The 17,144-nt window shown below is 38.1% G+C and overlaps 1 protein-coding gene and 1 long non-coding RNA gene across 3 annotated transcripts; both read right to left on the minus strand.

Moving 5' to 3' along the window:
• Window positions 1–1,132: 1,132 nt before the first annotated feature.
• On the minus strand, window positions 1,133–2,159 carry LOC128506915 (uncharacterized). Its single transcript, XR_008355761.1, has 2 exons — window positions 1,234–2,159; window positions 1,133–1,201 (listed from the first exon to the last, which is right to left on the minus strand). It is a non-coding gene; the product is annotated as an uncharacterized LOC128506915 (long non-coding RNA).
• Window positions 2,160–2,505: 346 nt separating this feature from the next.
• LOC128506207 (zinc finger protein 79-like) lies at window positions 2,506–8,936 on the minus strand. 2 transcript variants are annotated; one of them, XR_008355695.1, is made up of 4 exons: window positions 8,867–8,936; window positions 8,639–8,729; window positions 4,755–5,861; window positions 2,506–3,491 (listed from the first exon to the last, which is right to left on the minus strand). XR_008355695.1 is itself a non-coding variant. In XM_053476544.1 (4 exons), exons 2-4 carry the CDS (start codon window positions 8,720–8,722, stop codon window positions 2,875–2,877), a joined length of 1,152 nt encoding a protein of 383 aa, XP_053332519.1. In that variant the 5' UTR covers window positions 8,723–8,729; window positions 8,867–8,936; the 3' UTR covers window positions 2,506–2,874. The 2 variants fall into 2 exon arrangements, 1 of the variants encoding a protein (XP_053332519.1); XM_053476544.1 differs by having other exon boundaries at window positions 5,411–5,861.
• Between the last annotated feature and the right edge of the window lie 8,208 nt (window positions 8,937–17,144).

Below are 17,144 nucleotides of genomic sequence, written 5' to 3' on the forward strand. Positions count from 1 at the left end.
AAAAAATGACAAAATAAAATAAAAGTCCCAGTCTGCGTCATCGAGTGCGTGCTGTAACGCGGCCACCGATTGGTCCGTCCAGCGCGCGACCGCTCTCTGAACCGGAACTTCCTGGTTTAAATCGTCCCTGACACGTACCATGGCGGATGGTTTTGAACTCATTCCCTGCAGTAAACTGGAGAAAGCTAACCAGATTAATGTAGCGGACCTGATGGTGAACCAGTATGGACCAGCAGAAACTGCCGACATCACTGTAAAGGTTCTGAAAGACAAAGGACAGAATCACCTCTCCATGGACCTGGAGGAGAAACTGAAGGGTAATGTGGAAGGAAGTAAAAGTTATATTAAAATAATAATAATAATTTATAAAATGCTGATTTCACAGATAATGTCCAATACATGTAATGTTCGGTGTTAGACCATGACATCTCTACAGAGGTTAGTGCTTCTGTACTGTGAGTGGACACACACCCCAGTGTAGAGCTGTTCTCACAACACATCTAAAAAACTCAAATTTCTCCAAATGAATGCATCCAATAAAATATAGGAGAATATAAATCGAGAACTTGAATAGATAAATTAATCGCTGTGCACAGACAAAGAAGGTCATACATTCTAAAACTTTTTTTAATTTAATTCTAAAATTTTAACTATTGTGTTTACAAAACCTGGTAATAGAAACTAAACTTTTATTTACTTCCAAACCCTAAATGAATAAAAGTTAGGTATTAACTCTCTCCTTCTCTGCGTCTCTCTCTCTCTCTCTCTCTCTCTGTCCAGACAAAGACCAGACAGGTGGTGTGGATGGTGAATCTTCCTCGTCTTCTTCCTCTCAGGCTGCTGGAGTCTCACTGACCATCTCAGCTGATAGGACAAGCAACATCCAAGCTCTGGTTATTTCTGGAGTAAATTGTCATGGTCCGGTGACTATGACTATCAACAATCTGAAGTGAAAGGCTTCATCTTACATATTTGGAGTCGGCTTCATTCAGGAGAAAAACAAACAAACACTGTTACGTGTAAATGTAAACTGACCCAAAAATACACTAGAAATTCCATTTTATATTTGTAATATGAGTACCATAGTTTGTTAGTGCAGATGCATGTAGATCGGTTTTTAAGGGTTTATATATTTTTACTGTCATTTGATATTTCATTTAAATTTATGGCAAGCATTAAATAAATTCCAACCTGAGGCTACCTCACAAACAGCACATGAACTCAAGACGCTACCTCACAAACAGCACATGAACTCAAACTACTGTAACATCCTGCTTTTAACACTGGTGCTGTGTGGGATGTTAAATAAAAATACTGTAGCAAATGGTTAATAAATTGCTTTTTACTCTTATTATGTTTCATGAATAATAATTTAGAAAGGGGGGGGGTGGCATTTCAAACAATGGCAAAAACAGCTTAGTATCCCAGGTTAAGTGTCACTCATCATACTGTTTAAGGCCAAAAATATTAGTTATTTAGATCGATCCTGTGTATCTAACTTTTGTGATATAGTTGATCAGATGCTGGGTTCTAGTTACAGATGACTTATGCGTCTCATTCCTCCCACTGGGTGTGTGAAATATAAAACAAAACAACAAAAAAGATTTCCTACTTTTTTTTTCACTATTAAGGACAAACAAATAAAAACTCAACATTATTGACAGGATATTTCATGCTAAACTACATTGTCTTACCTTCTGAATAAAAGAAGCCTTTTTGCAGAGATCCCGAAGGTCTGAACCATGTCAAAAGTTTGTACACCCCTTTTAACTCCAATATCGTTCTTGATATTTATTTCGTTCCACTCTGTAAAACTATACTGAATGTGTTTATCCAAAATACACAATAATCTCCTTTAAACAGTTGATATTGAGATGTATATCTGCTACGAAGCTTTACAGAGCAGAAGTAACAGCTCTAATCTGAGGTGCTGGTTGTTAATTGGTGATTTCTGAGGCTGGTGACTCTAAATGAACTTCCCTGCAGTAGAGGTCAGTTTCGGTCTTGTTTTCCCGGGAAGGTCTTCATGAGAGACAGTTTCATCATTATATTGTTCTAGCAAGAACTGTTCCAGAACAGCTGACCTTCATGTCTTAAAATAACAACTGACTGTTCTTATTTCATTTCCTAATGTCACGCGTTATTTTATGTAGACAATAAATCCAAACTTGTGTCCAAATGTTTTACTGGTACTGTAAATGTACTACAACTAGCAGATAACTACCAGTGAGTGGAATTTTGTGATTTTACCTTAAACCTTCATATCACACTTTATTAGTGCGTAAAAAATATTTGGTTAGAGTTTAGATACTTAAATTCTGATCACCATCAACATAGTAACAAGCTACTGTAGATACAAGCGCTATATTAAATGTTATGAAAATTTTACTTTCTGTAAATAACCAGATGGCATTTTTTTTTTACAGATTGAAATCACTGGAATTTCAACAAATTTGTAAATGTATTTTATTTTAAATCAAATCTACACACTTGTGTATAGTGTTACAATAATCTCTGTAGTGACTGTAGAATCAATAAAAAAATAAAAAATAAAAACTTACATTGAGCAACACCATTAGAACATAATATGCACATAATGCATTCTACTGGATAATATCTGATAAAAAAAAAAGGTAAAAATATAGTATAAATAAATATATACATGGTAAAGATGTATAGACTTAATTGATGTCAGAGCTTGCTTCAGAAAATTAACTTTGATTGTATGACTTAAATCAGACTATTATTTATATGTCCACATACAGTACAATCTACTAAATAGTCATTAACTCATGAGCCATTTGGACTCTGGATAATGAAAGTACGTGTTGCTTATGGTAAAGAATTGTAGCGCCTCCTACAGTCAGAGCACAGTCACCTGTGGTGTTTTTTGCAGTGGCTGGTGAGATGCCCGAGCTGAATGAAGGTCTTGTTGCAGTGTGAGCACTGATACGGCCGCTCCTTCGTGTGCACCCTCTGGTGGTTCTTTAGATTCGAGGCGTCCACAAACTGTTTTCCACATGTTCCACACGAGTATGGTTTCTCTCCCGTATGCCGTCTTTTATGTACCTTGAAGCTGCATAGGCGTGGGAATGTTTTGCCGCAGTGCGAGCACTGATACGGCTTTACCCCGGTGTGTGTCCTCTGATGGTTCTGAAGCACGTGTAGGCGAGTGAAGGTTTTGGGACAGTGAGCGCACTGGTACGGCTTTTCTCCGGTATGAGTTCTCTGGTGGAGTTGGAGAGAGTCTATACGGCTGAAGGTTTTGTCGCACTCTGAGCAGGGATACGGCTTCTCTCCAGTGTGTATCCTTTGGTGGATTTTAAATGAAGAGAACTGAACAAATGTCTTATTGCAATGAGAGCACTGGAAAGGTCTTTCACCGCTGTGTATCCGCATGTGTCTGTTGTATGACGATGAAGTAGGAAACATCTTTCCGCACTCGGAGCAAGGCTTAAAGACTTTAGCAGAGGGCAGGTAGGAGCATTCGCCTACAACAACAAAGTTAAGAAACCGGCATGAATGAAAACATCATGTCTCATTCGGTCACATTACCCAGTCTCCCCTTACGCATGATTCTTTCCATCCATTCAGCTTCTCATCAAACCATCACTTCATCATCCATTACTCCATCCACACAGCTTCATCATCATTTACACAAACCTCAATGGCAACTTTTTCTTTCATCTATTCAGCATTTTATCTATTCTCTGTTACTCATTCACCATAATCCCACTCACCTGTCCATCTTCTCAGAGTGCATCTACCTCATGTACTCATTTCATTCGGGAAAACCAATTTAGCCTCAACCTGATAAAAGGATATTGGCAGATGATCATCTCCTCTCTTCTACCATCTTCATATTCAGGAAATATCAGTTCCATGAGATGGTGGTGCTCTTATTCGTGATCATGCTGGTATCCTTATCACTACATTAAAATTTACCAAAAGGCCTACCATCCTCAAATTCTTCCGTTAACATCACTTCCTTCCAGCTTATCTTCATATTGTCTCCCAAAAACTCCAAATAATGCAAACGTGAGCAGAACTTTTTATTAACTGATACTGGTGGTTAAATATTGTCTCCATCACAAGCCGTGCATCTGCACCATCGTCAAACCCAACTTTCGAATCCTTTTTGAAAATCTCTGTTGCAGCAATTGATGGTCTTACACTGTGTGGTTGGTCTTCAATGCTGGTTTAAACTTCATCCATCTGTGCAAATTGCCCACCTAATGGTGTCATCTCAGTAAATATTCTGCGGCGCAGTGCAAGACCAACTGTGGTCCCAGCATCAGGGATTTTCAAAAGGGACTTTGAGAGTTGGGTTCAAGGATGTTGCAAAATATATCGACTTAAATTTAAAATAAATATAAACACATTACTCAAATACTTGGATTCAAAGGTAAGAGATGGCCAGAGCACCCTTTCAACATTTTTCTCATTCATGTGCTTGTGGTTTCACCAAGTTTTTTTTTTCACAAATTGCAACCAAATTGCAAATTGTGAAACAAAAAGTCTACCTATTTGTTTAATAGTTTTTAAGCTTCAAACTCAGCTTAAAACATTACCCACTGTACATGTAATCCCGTATTGTACAGAACTGTACTGCTGTCTCCCGCAGTGCTGAATACAAAATACCGATGTTCCCCCTACTGTACATGTACTGTTATTCATTCAAGTGTGTTTTCTTTGGTATGTGCTATCATTTTCTTTGGTGTCAGTATTGTAGGATAAATACGGTAATAATGCACCATCAGAAGCCGTGTTTCTCTTCTCTTTGTGTTCGCTCTATAGTACAAAAAAAAAATACACAGTATTATATTTATATGGAAATTTAGCTGAATTCATGTTAAATATTTATATTACAAAATTTGTAAATGATATTGTTGCACTGGATAATTGTGGTTTTATCGAAATTATGAGGCTTTCCACAAACAATCATTAGTTAGATTCTACGAGTGAACAAATGAAGCTCCGAACTCTGAACCGCGACTTCGCGGGGGTCAATGGTATATGGGTTTCCTTAATAATTAAATATCATGACCGTATACACAGAACAGCAAGTTATATTCATGATTTATCACTTATCAAACTTTAAAATAGTCCTCTTGCTGGATTTGTCATTTTCTAATTAAATCAGTTTAGCAGGGGGTCGTCATGGCAACCTGATCAATAAAATATTACACCACAAAAACAGGAAGTGTGGCAAAATTCCACTGTATTTGGAAAATTCCACTGTATTTTGATAAAGCAATATTTATGTCTGTTTATTGATCGAAGATAATCACATACACACGCCACCAGGAATTGACTTTAAATAGCCAAAATGTAAGATTTTTTCCACCTCTCAGTTTCACAATAAGTTAGAGTGTGCGTTAGCGTTAGTTCTCACATTCCTCTGACGTACCTGTCAGACTTTCCTCCTCATTATCCTCATGTGATATGTCACATTCTTCTTCTTCCTCCTCTTCTTCACTATTCGATATTTCTATCGATTCCATTTTAGAATTTGCCTGCAGTTCGGTACAGAAGCCGAGTTCTTCATCGTTAGGCTCCATTTTAATGATAGTTAGCATATTGCATCCATCATCACACTCCTCAAGGGTGTACTCGCTCTCCCGTTCAGATTTACAATTCCACCCGTCTTTAGAGGTCGACAAATCTTCAGGATTATCGCTGTAGACAAAGGCTTCGACATCCGACAGATCCGGTTCTGTTTTAATATCGAGTATCACTCCGTTTACTTCGTGCCGGGGTCGGCGTGCGTCTCCAGCTCCATCATTGTGGTGTTGCATCAGCGTGCACAGGGGTTGTGATTTAGACAGAAAAGACTCGGATAAAAAAGCCTGAAATTCCGGCTGCAAAACATGGAGAAGAGCGATCATTAAAATGAAAAGTGATCTCTGAGAAATCGCTCAAGGCGACTGATTTAATGCTAGAACAATGAGGAATCTGAAACAGGAGGGACGCGAGTTTTAACCTGCTGCTAGAATACATGGCACGTGCAGTTTAACCAAACAATCAGGAAGATTTTGGGGAGAAAATGATAAAATACACAAATCACCCAGTACCCAGTTTGCATAGGGGTACTGTAAGTTTTTAGTTTTTGTTTTATCCTCAATTTTTGTTTACTGAATTGGTCTTAATTTCAAAGTAAAAGGTGGAAATTAAGGATATAAATTGTCATATATATATATATATATTTTTTTTTTTAAATCATAAAAAAGCCTACCATTTTAACAGGCTTTTAAATATTTTATACTCTTGTATGGGAAAGTCTTTTATAATTTTAAGACCTTGATCTGTTAAAAGTTTTATATCTGCAGCATTTAAACAAAACAAAATGCAGGAGTTTAACATTTAACTTCAAATTAAATTAAGCGCAAAGCTACATTGTTTCTGAGCAGCGCGTCACCAATATAATTATTCATTCTAAGCAAACGTAAATAATTTACTCCTACCAAATAAAATGAAAACGTGTAAGTATTATAAAACTTACAGCTTTAGGGGTAAATTAAAACCTTAAACAAGGTGACGTTTAACTTCCTTAAACATTTCCAAAGTCTCAAAACTTAACCCAACACTAAATGCACAGGTTGAATGGCTACAAGCAGGCAGGGCTTCATGTGATTTTCGACTAATTAGCGCTTGTGATAATGTTGTGGGTTTGAAACTAATTCGCTTGTAATTAGTTTGGAGAAAAATCTGCAGATCTGAGGCTTTAATTAACACTTTTTGATCATGTAACGCCATAAAAATGAGTTTCTGTTGTGACTCTGAAGTTTCTGCGCTCGATACAGAATCATTTATATCTGAGGCTGAACGAACAGTTCATCTCTATTATATAAATGTAAAAATAGTTTTTAAATAGATTTGAGTGGTAATGCATAGATCACCACACATATCCCAATTCCATTGTATTGCACTTTTATTTTATTATCTGTACATAATGTAAATATTTTACAGCAAAAAGTCTCTGTTATTTTTTTTTCTTATTTTGTACTTTATATTCTTTTTGAAAAAAAAAAACTATTTTTCAGGTCATGAGCGGTCAGATAAACATATACAGTGTATGTGAAATGAAATTTGAATAAAACAAAAAAAGATTTAACAATTCATGAATGAATCAATCCCTCACCCCCCCACACACAAATCTCTAATGTATACATGTACAGTGGGGCAAAAAAGTATTTAGTCAGCCACCAATTGTGCAAGTTCCCCCACTTCACGTTTTCTGTAAGTCTTCACAAGATTTTCACACACTGTTGCTGGTATTTTGGCCGATTCCTGTTGATGTTTTGGGGCTGTCGCTGGGCAACACTGACTTTCAACTTCCTCCAATAATTTTCTATGGTGTTGAGATCTAGAGACTGGCTCGGCCACTCCAGGATCTTGAAATGCTTCTTACAAAGCAACTCCTTCGTTGCCCGGGTGGTGTGTTTGGGATCATTGTCATGCTGAAAGACCCAGCCACGTTTCATCTTCAATGCCCTTGCTGATAGGAGGTTTTCACTCAAAATCTCAGAACACATGGCCCCATTCATTCTTTCCTTTACATGGATCAGTCGTCCTGGTCCCTTTGCAGAAAAACAGCCCCAAAGCATGATGTTTCCACCCCCATACTTCACAGTAGGTATGGTGTTCTTTGGATGCAGCTCAGCATTCTTTCTCCTCCAAACACGAAGTTTTTTTTTATTTGGGTTTCATCTGACATTTTCCCAACCTCTTCTGGATCATCCAAATGTTCTCTAGCAAACTTCAGACGGGCCTGGACATGTCCTGGCTTAAGCATGGGGACACGTCTGGCACTGCAGGATTTGAGTCCCTGTCGGCGCAGTGTGTTATTGATGGTGGCCTTTGTTACTTTGGTCCCAGGCCTCTGCAGGTCATTCACTAGGTCCACCCGTGTGGTTATGGGCTTTTTGCTCATAGTTCTTTTAATAATTTTGACTCCACGGGGCGAGATCTTGCGTGGAGCCAAATACTTATTTTATCAAAGAGTTCACCAATTAAATTCATAAAAAATCCTACAATGTGATTTTATGGATTTTTTTGTTGTCTTATTTTGTCTCTCATAGTTGAGGTAAACCTATGATGAAAATTACAGGTCTCTCTCATCTTTTTAAGTGGGAGAACTTTGGTGGCTAATTAAATACTTTTTTGCCCCACTGTAATTTATTCTGATTTTTAACTATTATTATTAGTAGTAGTTTAGTTTATTTTTTTCTGCCACTTTCTTTCATATGCGTCACACCATTATAACACCGCTGTTAAATTAAAATTTTTTGCACTGGCTCTTAGGGATATTTAAAAAATATATATAATAAAATTTAAACTTTATATAAAATTAATATAATTAATAATATTAAAACTATATGAATGCCATGTATACATGAAAATATTTCATTTTGATATTACTTGCAATTACATTTTGTGCAATGCAAAAAGATTAAGAGCAAAAAGAAAAAGGGAATAATAAACCAATTTCTAAACATTCTGCTAAAAATAACAATATGGATCATAATGCATATAATCATAAACACATCACCAAATCACATCCTTCAGCCACTGCAATATAAACATGCATGGTTTGTTATATTTTTATCCCTATCTTTTGGTAATCACTGCTCCAAACCTCATCCACTCCCTCCTGCTTCAGTGGTAACCTGGGCTCGTGCATGGACAGATCCGTTACTGAGCTCGTGCACAAGACGTCCATTATTTATCTATAGAGAGTGGGAGAAAAACACACAAAAAACACCTCAGTAAACACTCAGATATACGTGTAATGTACACGAGATTGTGTGTAAGAGCGCTGAGATGAGGATGAAGTGTATAAAGTGCGGATTAAAGCGGGGTTTACGTGTGTGTTCGTCCCTGGTCCACCATGACTCCGCTGGATGCTGATGGCGGCTCGGACTCTCCCTCCCTCTACTCCAGTCGCGAAATACGCTTCCGCTTTTATGGCGTTGTGACGTCACGGACGGGGCGTTCGGTCAGTGCTCATTGGTCGAGCCGCGCGTCAATCAGGAATTCAGACCAATCTGGTTGATCGTGTGTAATAGCACATAGCAACCGCTGGCACATGTAGTGATTTGTGTAGTGTAGTAGGAAAATAAGATGGGATTGTGTTTATGTTTGTGCACACACACACACACACACACTCTCTCTCACACACACACAGAGTAAGATATAAACCTATTAATTAGTCTGCCTTTATTAAAAAAAACATGTAAAAATTTAATTAAATAAAGTAATTTTGGTGTTTGTGTGGTGATGAGGTGAATTTACAAAAAAAAAATAAAAAATCTTCATTTATAACCGAATCAATTATTCCACCATCTCTAAGTAAAAGTTATAGAAAGAAAAGAAGAGAAATAGCTCAATTAAATTATTGACAAGCCCTACATAAATTCCTGACTATGTGTACAGTGTTACCTCGGCATACTGTACCAACATTACATACGAGTACGTAAATAAATAAAATAAAAAGAGCATGGCCCCGATACTCTTATAGAAATGAAAATCTACCAGGATTCTCGATTTTATTTGTCTGGGTAAAATTGTAATTTTTTTTTTTTGACATTGCTTTTCTGTGAAAAAGGAGCCGCTTTCAGTTTGTTTTCAGTTAAATATATTTTACTCTAAATGTTTTGATAGAGTTTATATACAAAAATAGGATTATGGTGTTTTAAATTGGGAAATTGTGTAGCACCAGGATTGAGGGTTCGGTTCCTACCTCAGGTCCGTGTGCATGGAGTTTATATGTTCCCCCTGTGTTTGGTGAGTTTCCTCCGGGGACTCTGGTTTTCACCAACAGTCATGCAAAGACATGTAGATTAGGTTAATTGGCATTCCCAAATTGCCCATCATGTGTGTGTATGTGTGTGCGTACAGTGGGACGAAAAAGTATTCAGTCAGCCACCAATTGTGCAAGTTCTCCCACTTATATAGATGAGAGAGGCCTGTAATTTTCATCTTAAGTATACCTCAACTATGAGAGACAAAATAAGAAGAAAAAAAATCCAGAAAATCACATTGTAGGAGTTTTAAAGAATTTATCTGCAAATTATGGTGGAAAATAAGTATTTGGTCAATAACAAAATTTTATCTCAATACTTTGTTATATACCGTTTGTTGGCAATGACAGGGCTTAAACATATTCTGTAAGTCCTAACAAGGTTTTCACACACTGTTGCTGGTATATTGGCCCTCTCTCCTCTAGAGCAGTGATGTTTTGGGGCTGTCGCTGGGCAACACAGCCTTTTAACTCCCTCCAAAGATTTTCTATGGGGTTAAGAGCTGGAGACTGGCTAGGCCACTCTAGGAGCTCAAAATGCTTCTTATGAAGCCACTCCTTCGTTGCCCGGGCGATGTGTTTGGGATCATTGTCATGCTAAAAGACCCAGCCATGTTTGATCTTCAATGCTCTTGCTGATAGAAGGAGGTTTTTCACTCAAAATCTCACGATACATGGCCCTATTCATTCTTTCCTTTGTACGGATCAGTCGTCCTGGTCTCTTTGCAGAAAAACAGCCCCAAAGCATTATCTTTCCACCCCCATGCTTCACAGTAGGTATAGTGTTCTTTGGATGCAACTCAGCATTCTTTCATTCAGTGGGAGAACTTGCACAATTGGTGGCTGACTAAATTTTTTTTTTTCCACACTGTACATCATTTAAAATTTATACAAATTAAAAAAAAGAATAGCTAAATTATAAACAAACTATATAAATCTCCAACTGGGTGTATATTACCATGTAATAAATTGCAGCCTTTTGCTATTAAATAAATTGTGTAGCACTAATTAAAGGATAGAAACTTATTGTTCCAACTCTAAACCTAATAATCATTTTTAGCATCCACCGGAACTGATGGAATAATATTTTAAAGGGGAATTTATTTAAGAATACATTTTATTTTATTTAAAGTTGGACCAGTCAGTCATACTTCTTATACAGTGAGGCAAAAAAGTATTTAGTCAGCCACCAATTGTGCAAGTTCACCCACTTTAAAAGATGAGAAAGGCCTGTAATTTTCATCATACGGTAGGTATACCTCAACTATGAGAGACAAAATAGGAAAAAAAAATAATCCAGAAGAACACATTGTAGGATTTTTAATTAATTAATTGGTAAATTCCTCTGTAAAATGAGTATTTGGTCAGTAACAAAATTTAATCTTAATACTTTTTTATAAACCCTTTGTTGGCAATGACATGGCTTAAACATTTTCTGTAAGTCTTAACAAGGTTTTCACACACTGTTGCTGGTATTTGGGCTGATTCCTCCATGCAGATCTCCTCTAGAGCAGTGATGTTTTGGGGCTGTCGCTGGGCAACACAGACTTTCAACTCCCTCCAAAGATTTTCTATGGGGTTGAGATCTGCAGACTGGCTAGGCCACTCCAGGACCTTAAAATGCTTCTTATGAAGCCACTCCATCGTTGCCCGGGCGGTGTGTTTGGGTCCATTGTCATGCTGAAAGACTCAGCCACGTTTCATCTTCAATGCCCTTGCTGATGGAATAAGTTTTTTACTCAAAATCTTACAATACATGGGCCCATTCATTATTTCCTTTACACGGATCAGTCCCAAAGCATGATCTTTCTACCCCCACTTAAAAAGATGTGAGAGGCCTGTAATTTTCAAGTATACCTCAACTATGAGAGACAAAAAAAAAAAAAAAAAATCCAGAAAATCACATTGTAGGATTTTAAATGAATTAATTGATAAATTCTTCTGTAAAATAAGTATTTGGTCACCTACAAACAAGCAAGATTTCTGGCTCATACAGACATGTAACTACTTCTTTAAGAGGCTCCTCTGTCCTCCACTCATTACCTGTATTAATGGCATCTTTTTGAACTCGTTATCAGTATAAAAGACACCTGTCCACAACCCCAAGCAGTCACACTCCAAACTCCACTATGGCCAAGACCAAGAGCTGTTAAAGGAAACCAGAAATAAAATTGTAGACCTGCACCAGGCTGGGATGACTGAATCTGCAATATGTGCAGCTTGGTGTGAAGAAATCAACTGTGGGAGCAATTATTAGAAAATGGAAGACATACAAGACCACTGAAAATCTCCCTCGATCTGGGCCTACTCGCAAAATCTCACCCGTGGAGTCAAAATGATCACAAGAACTGTGAGCAAAAATCCCAGAAACACATGGGGGGACCTAGTGAATGACCTTCAGAGAGCTGAGATCAAAGTAACAAAGGCTACCATCAGTAACACAGTGCGCCGCCAGGGACTCAAATCCTGCAGTGCCAGACGTGTCCTCCTGCTTAAGCCAGTACATGTCCAGGCCTGTCTGAAGTTTGCTAGAGAGCATTTGGATGATCCAAAAGAGGATTGGGAGAATGTCATATGGTCAGAAGAAATCAAAATAGAACATTTTGGTAAAAAACTCAACTTGCTGTGCTTGGAGGAGAAAGAATGCTGAGTTGCATCCAAAGAACATCATACCTACTGTGAAGCATGGAGTTGGAAAGATAATGCTTTGGGGCTGTTTTTCTGCAAAGGGACCAAGACGACTGATCTGTGTAAAGGAAGGAATGAATAGGCCCATGATCCGAAACACATCACCCGGGCAATGATGGAGTGGCTTCATAAGAAGCATTTCGAGGTCCTGGAGTGGCCTTGTCAGTTTTCAGATCTCAACCCCATAGAAAATCTTTGGAGGGAGTTAAAAGTCTGTGTTTCCCAGGATTTTTTTTCTCATTTTGTCTCTCATAGTTGAGGTATACCTATGATGCAAATTACAGGCATACGTTATACGTTGCATAATTGGTGGCTGACTAAATACTTTTTTTGCTCCACTGTATGTGTGCATGTGTGCATGTGTGTGTGTGTGTGTGTGTGTGTGTGTGCGTGTGAGTGAGAGAGAGAGAGAGAGAGAGAGAGAGAGCCCTCTAATGAAGCAGAAAGCGGTATAGAATCTGAATGAATCAGTGAGTGAGATCCTGCAGAGCAGCTCAGGTGCGCTTTCATGCAGTCATCTCTCGATATTCCACGTCCCAAAGGTGTTCCTCCAATCACTGGGATGGCCACTGACCCTATAGTTTTGTCCATAAAACCAAGTTGAGATTAATGCAAACTCTCATGCATTGGGTGTGAGCCTCTTGCATTCACCATTCACACATCTTAACTTGCTCTCACGCCATACCTATCAATTTCTCACAGTGTTATATATAAAAAATTATCTAAATTCTGCCTATCCTGCCTCTTTCTGACGAGTCAGCTATAAACGGGTTCCATCCCTACGTCACTCCTCACATGCACTTCCTCACAGAGGTTTGATGCTACACCACTTTCTTTTACCACAAGTCTAGTTGAAAGAAACACACATTTAGAAGATATAACAATCAGAACATTAATAAAAGTGCTGAACAGATCAACAACAATATTACACATTGAAGAGTGTGTGAGGGTAAAGAAAATGTGCATATCAAAAAATGTATCATTGTGATTTTTTTATTTAAAAAGTGAAACTCATTATATATTTATATTATTCATAATATTATCATATATATCACATATAGCAATGAATTCAGTATATAAAATTATTATAATTATATTAAACTACTTGTCATATGTACTTTCAGCACAGTGAAATTATTTTTCGTAATTCCCAATTAGGAGACTGGGGTCAGAGCGCAGGGTCAGCCAGTTTATAGCGTGACAGGGTTAAATGTGAGCTCACAGACATATGCATGTAAAGAACATTGGTTATTTAAAATATAAAAATATTCTATGTTTACCCAGTGCTACATGTGATATTTAACTGCAAGTGTGCTCCAAGGATGAAAAAAGGACACTTACATTTTTAATTAGCTACAGACCTCGCTATTTTTATAATAGTAAATAATTTTTATAAAGTAAAGACAGAAAGAGACCAAAAGAGTATGAAAAAATAAGAACATAAGGACAGCCAGAGCAATTTATACTTTTTTAAAGTGGTCCTATCTGCTTAAATATGATCTTTCATGCAGTGTGTCATGTAGCTGTATGTAAACATGAACTATCTGCGTTGCTAGCAGTTCATGATAAATGGAGTTTTTGTCTATTAAAAAAAAGAGTCGGCTACTGTGTTACAGATCCACGTCACTCCGTAACATATTTACATAATGCCTGCCCACGTTCTATGTCATGAACAACTTGCCCGCCATCTTACAATTAACGTTACCACACTTTTGTTAATGTGACCGAGAATTCATGCCGGGTTCGCTTAAACGCTTTGTAATATAAAAAACACAATAAAAACAAGAGCAGACGAAATCATTTTTTTTACTGTTTATTCTCCACCAATTACCAAAACTGAACTTATCACTCACGTAGTGTGCATGCCTGTTGCCCTTCTACGGCAAGCCCCGAGGGGAAAAATGCATCACACACACATATACAGACTCCAGCTCGAATTGATACGGTTGTAGCGCAGCCACATAAAGGTTTTTTTTATATATACACTAAGGGCATTAATACACATGCTGAATAATGAAAAACAGCGGTGCCTTTATAAAAAGGGCACTGTTCGGTTACCTGTCCCTAGGACTGTGTTTTGGTGCCTCACTTCCCCACCCCTCGTAGAACTACACTTCCTGGTCGCAGAAGGTCAGAGGTCGCAAAAGGTCACCTGACCTGCATTCAAAGGAACAGCCGGGAAAGAGCGGGGGGAGAAGTAGTAATTGTGGACCAGCGCTGCCGTTATTTGTTTGGACGAGAGAAGGAGAGATTGCTGTGGATCATTTTCTTTCGAAGATTTTTCAACCGGATTATCTTTGACTGGATACATTCCGGACTTCTCACCCTCCGTCATCGGCCTCTCTGACTTCATTAACCCCGGTGAGACCGAACCATACTCTCTAACACACATACAATAATCACGGACTTCGTACATTTTCCACTCACTTGCATTCAAATACACATACCGTTTATTATATGTAGTTTGTAAATATTGTTTATATCTTGGTTTGGTTGAAGTGCACCTTTATTTTATTTAGTTTTGTATAATACACATTTGCTTTATCTACTTGTTTGTGTTTGTTCTTTTTGCTCACCGGCCTTGTAACGCAACACTGACACAAAGATAAAAGACCTCTTGATTTTTGTAGCCACAGTTAATATTAAATTAGCTGGTCGTTACACGGTCAAACTGACGCCACATTTTCTATGTATTGATGGGTCTCCAGAACCGTCTTTCAGTTATGGTCATGGCCGTTTCGTTTTTTCGACACACGCTGTAGCGGTTGACCAATCATAAATCACTGTGCCATCTGACCAATCACAACAGTGAAGGCTCACAGAAAGGAGGGGTTTAGACAGACTGAATCTTCAAACTGCTTCACACGAGTTGTTTACGAATCGTTTAGAAATGGGATAAAATTAAATCTATTTTTGGAGATAGCTAAAGTGTTTTTTGACCTTGCATACACGTAAACCTGTTTTAACTCATTAAGCAATATTAGCAACCTTTAAAATGGCATAATAGGACCTCTTTAAATCCCTAATTTGATAAAACTAATTTGAGGACAAACGTAACTTACGAACATCAGTCCTCCTACTTGACTGTCTCCAATTTGTAGTTTGGATTATTCAGTAGACGAGAGAGCAGCATTTCTCCCTCATCTCCTGGATTATTGTAGCTCAGATCAAGATCAGCTAGGACTGATGAGGAGTTGGAAGTCAGAGCAGATGCCAGTGAAGAAAACCCATCTTGTGTCACTAAACAACCAGACAACCTGAAAACAACAAATATATGAAAGCAATGTTCTTACATTTTACATTTACAGCATTTTTCCTTATTTTGAGCAACTTATGTTTTTTTTATTTAATTATTCATCTAAACTGTGGAGGGTTAAGGGCCTTGTTTAAGCATCCAACAGGGGAACATATGGTGGTTGTAGTGTTTTAATCTGGGACCTTCCAAACTTCCAAACCATACTCCATTGGCTTAACCACTGAGCTACCCCTAGTCCTTCAGAAATTAGCTTCACTCCTGAATTCGTCAGATCATTGTTACTCACGTTCAACCCTCTTAAACTCATAAGAATGGAGGAGAGAAATAAGCAATTCAATTTAATTTTATTTGTATAGCACTTTTAACATTGCCGCAAAGCAGCTTTACACAATCAAAATAATTATTTAAGTTTGTATGAGATGTGAATTTGTATGATTCAAAATGATAAGACTGACCCTGATAAGCAAGCCAATGACGACAGCGCAAGTGGCAAGAAAAACCCCCTGAAATGGGAATGGGAAGAAACCTTGGGAGGAACTAGACTCAGGGAACCCATCTTCATCTGGGTAAAATGCAGGGATTGATCTACAGTCATACTGTGTGAGACTGAAGTTCAGTAGTCATACTGTGTGAGACAGAAGTCCAGTTCATTATTGGAGGCTCGGGTAGACTGTAGGAAACTCCAGTCCTGAACTATTGAGTGACTAAAGTCACAAGTCCTCAGAGAACAGCTGTCTGCATTAGTCGAGGACAGGACCGTCTTCATAGTAAAGTGGATACATCCCCAGTCACCACACGCATTACAGGCAGACCACACGGGGCATCCATGCGACAAGACCTTCAACCAGAAGCAGGGCACCAAGACAAGTCAGACAGGTCCAGAGGGCAGAGGGAGTCTGAATCACTGGCAGCTCAGGAGTGACATGTATAACTCGACAAAGAGACAGGTAGAGGGAAAAAGAGAAAGGGAGAGAGAGGAGAAGAGAGAGTAGAGAAGAAAGCAGAAGAGAAGGAGAGATAACAGTTAGGTATGGTCACAGTCAAACAATGTACAGTATAATGTTAATGTATATTTAGTGCAGTTGGTTGTCATAATGCAGGTCAAAAAAGAGTTCATCATTTAACATAAACTGTATGATTGCCTATTAGATGTGTATCTAACAATATATATTTTTTGCATTTATTAACACTTGCCTCAGGATTTGCAGTTTACAGTTTAAATTTTCCTGTCCAGCAAACAGTAGCTCCAGTCCAGTAGTGTCCTGCAGGTCGTTGTTGCTCAGGTCCAGTTCACTTAACGAAGACAAAACTAACGTGAGGGCTGAAGCAAGTTCAGCACAGCTGCTTTGGCCACTTATTTCTCATTAAATTATGTTCCTACAATACAGATGTGAAAGC

This window comes from Clarias gariepinus, chromosome 18 (assembly GCF_024256425.1).
Source record: "Clarias gariepinus isolate MV-2021 ecotype Netherlands chromosome 18, CGAR_prim_01v2, whole genome shotgun sequence".
Lineage (NCBI taxonomy): Eukaryota > Metazoa > Chordata > Actinopteri > Siluriformes > Clariidae > Clarias > Clarias gariepinus.

Excerpts from the sequence above, each read along its gene's own strand:
- LOC128506207 (XM_053476544.1), bottom strand. The coding sequence starts at position 8,722 with ATGGACGTCTTGTGCACGAGCTCAGTAACGGATCTGTCCATGCACGAG. Across the intron at positions 5,862-8,638 it reads AGCAGGAGGGAGTGGATGAG|CCGGAATTTCAGGCTTTTTT; the intron begins GTTTGGAGCAGT and ends CATGTTTTGCAG. Across the intron at positions 3,492-5,410 it reads TGAGGAGGAAAGTCTGACAG|GCGAATGCTCCTACCTGCCC; the intron begins GTACGTCAGAGG and ends TTGTTGTTGTAG.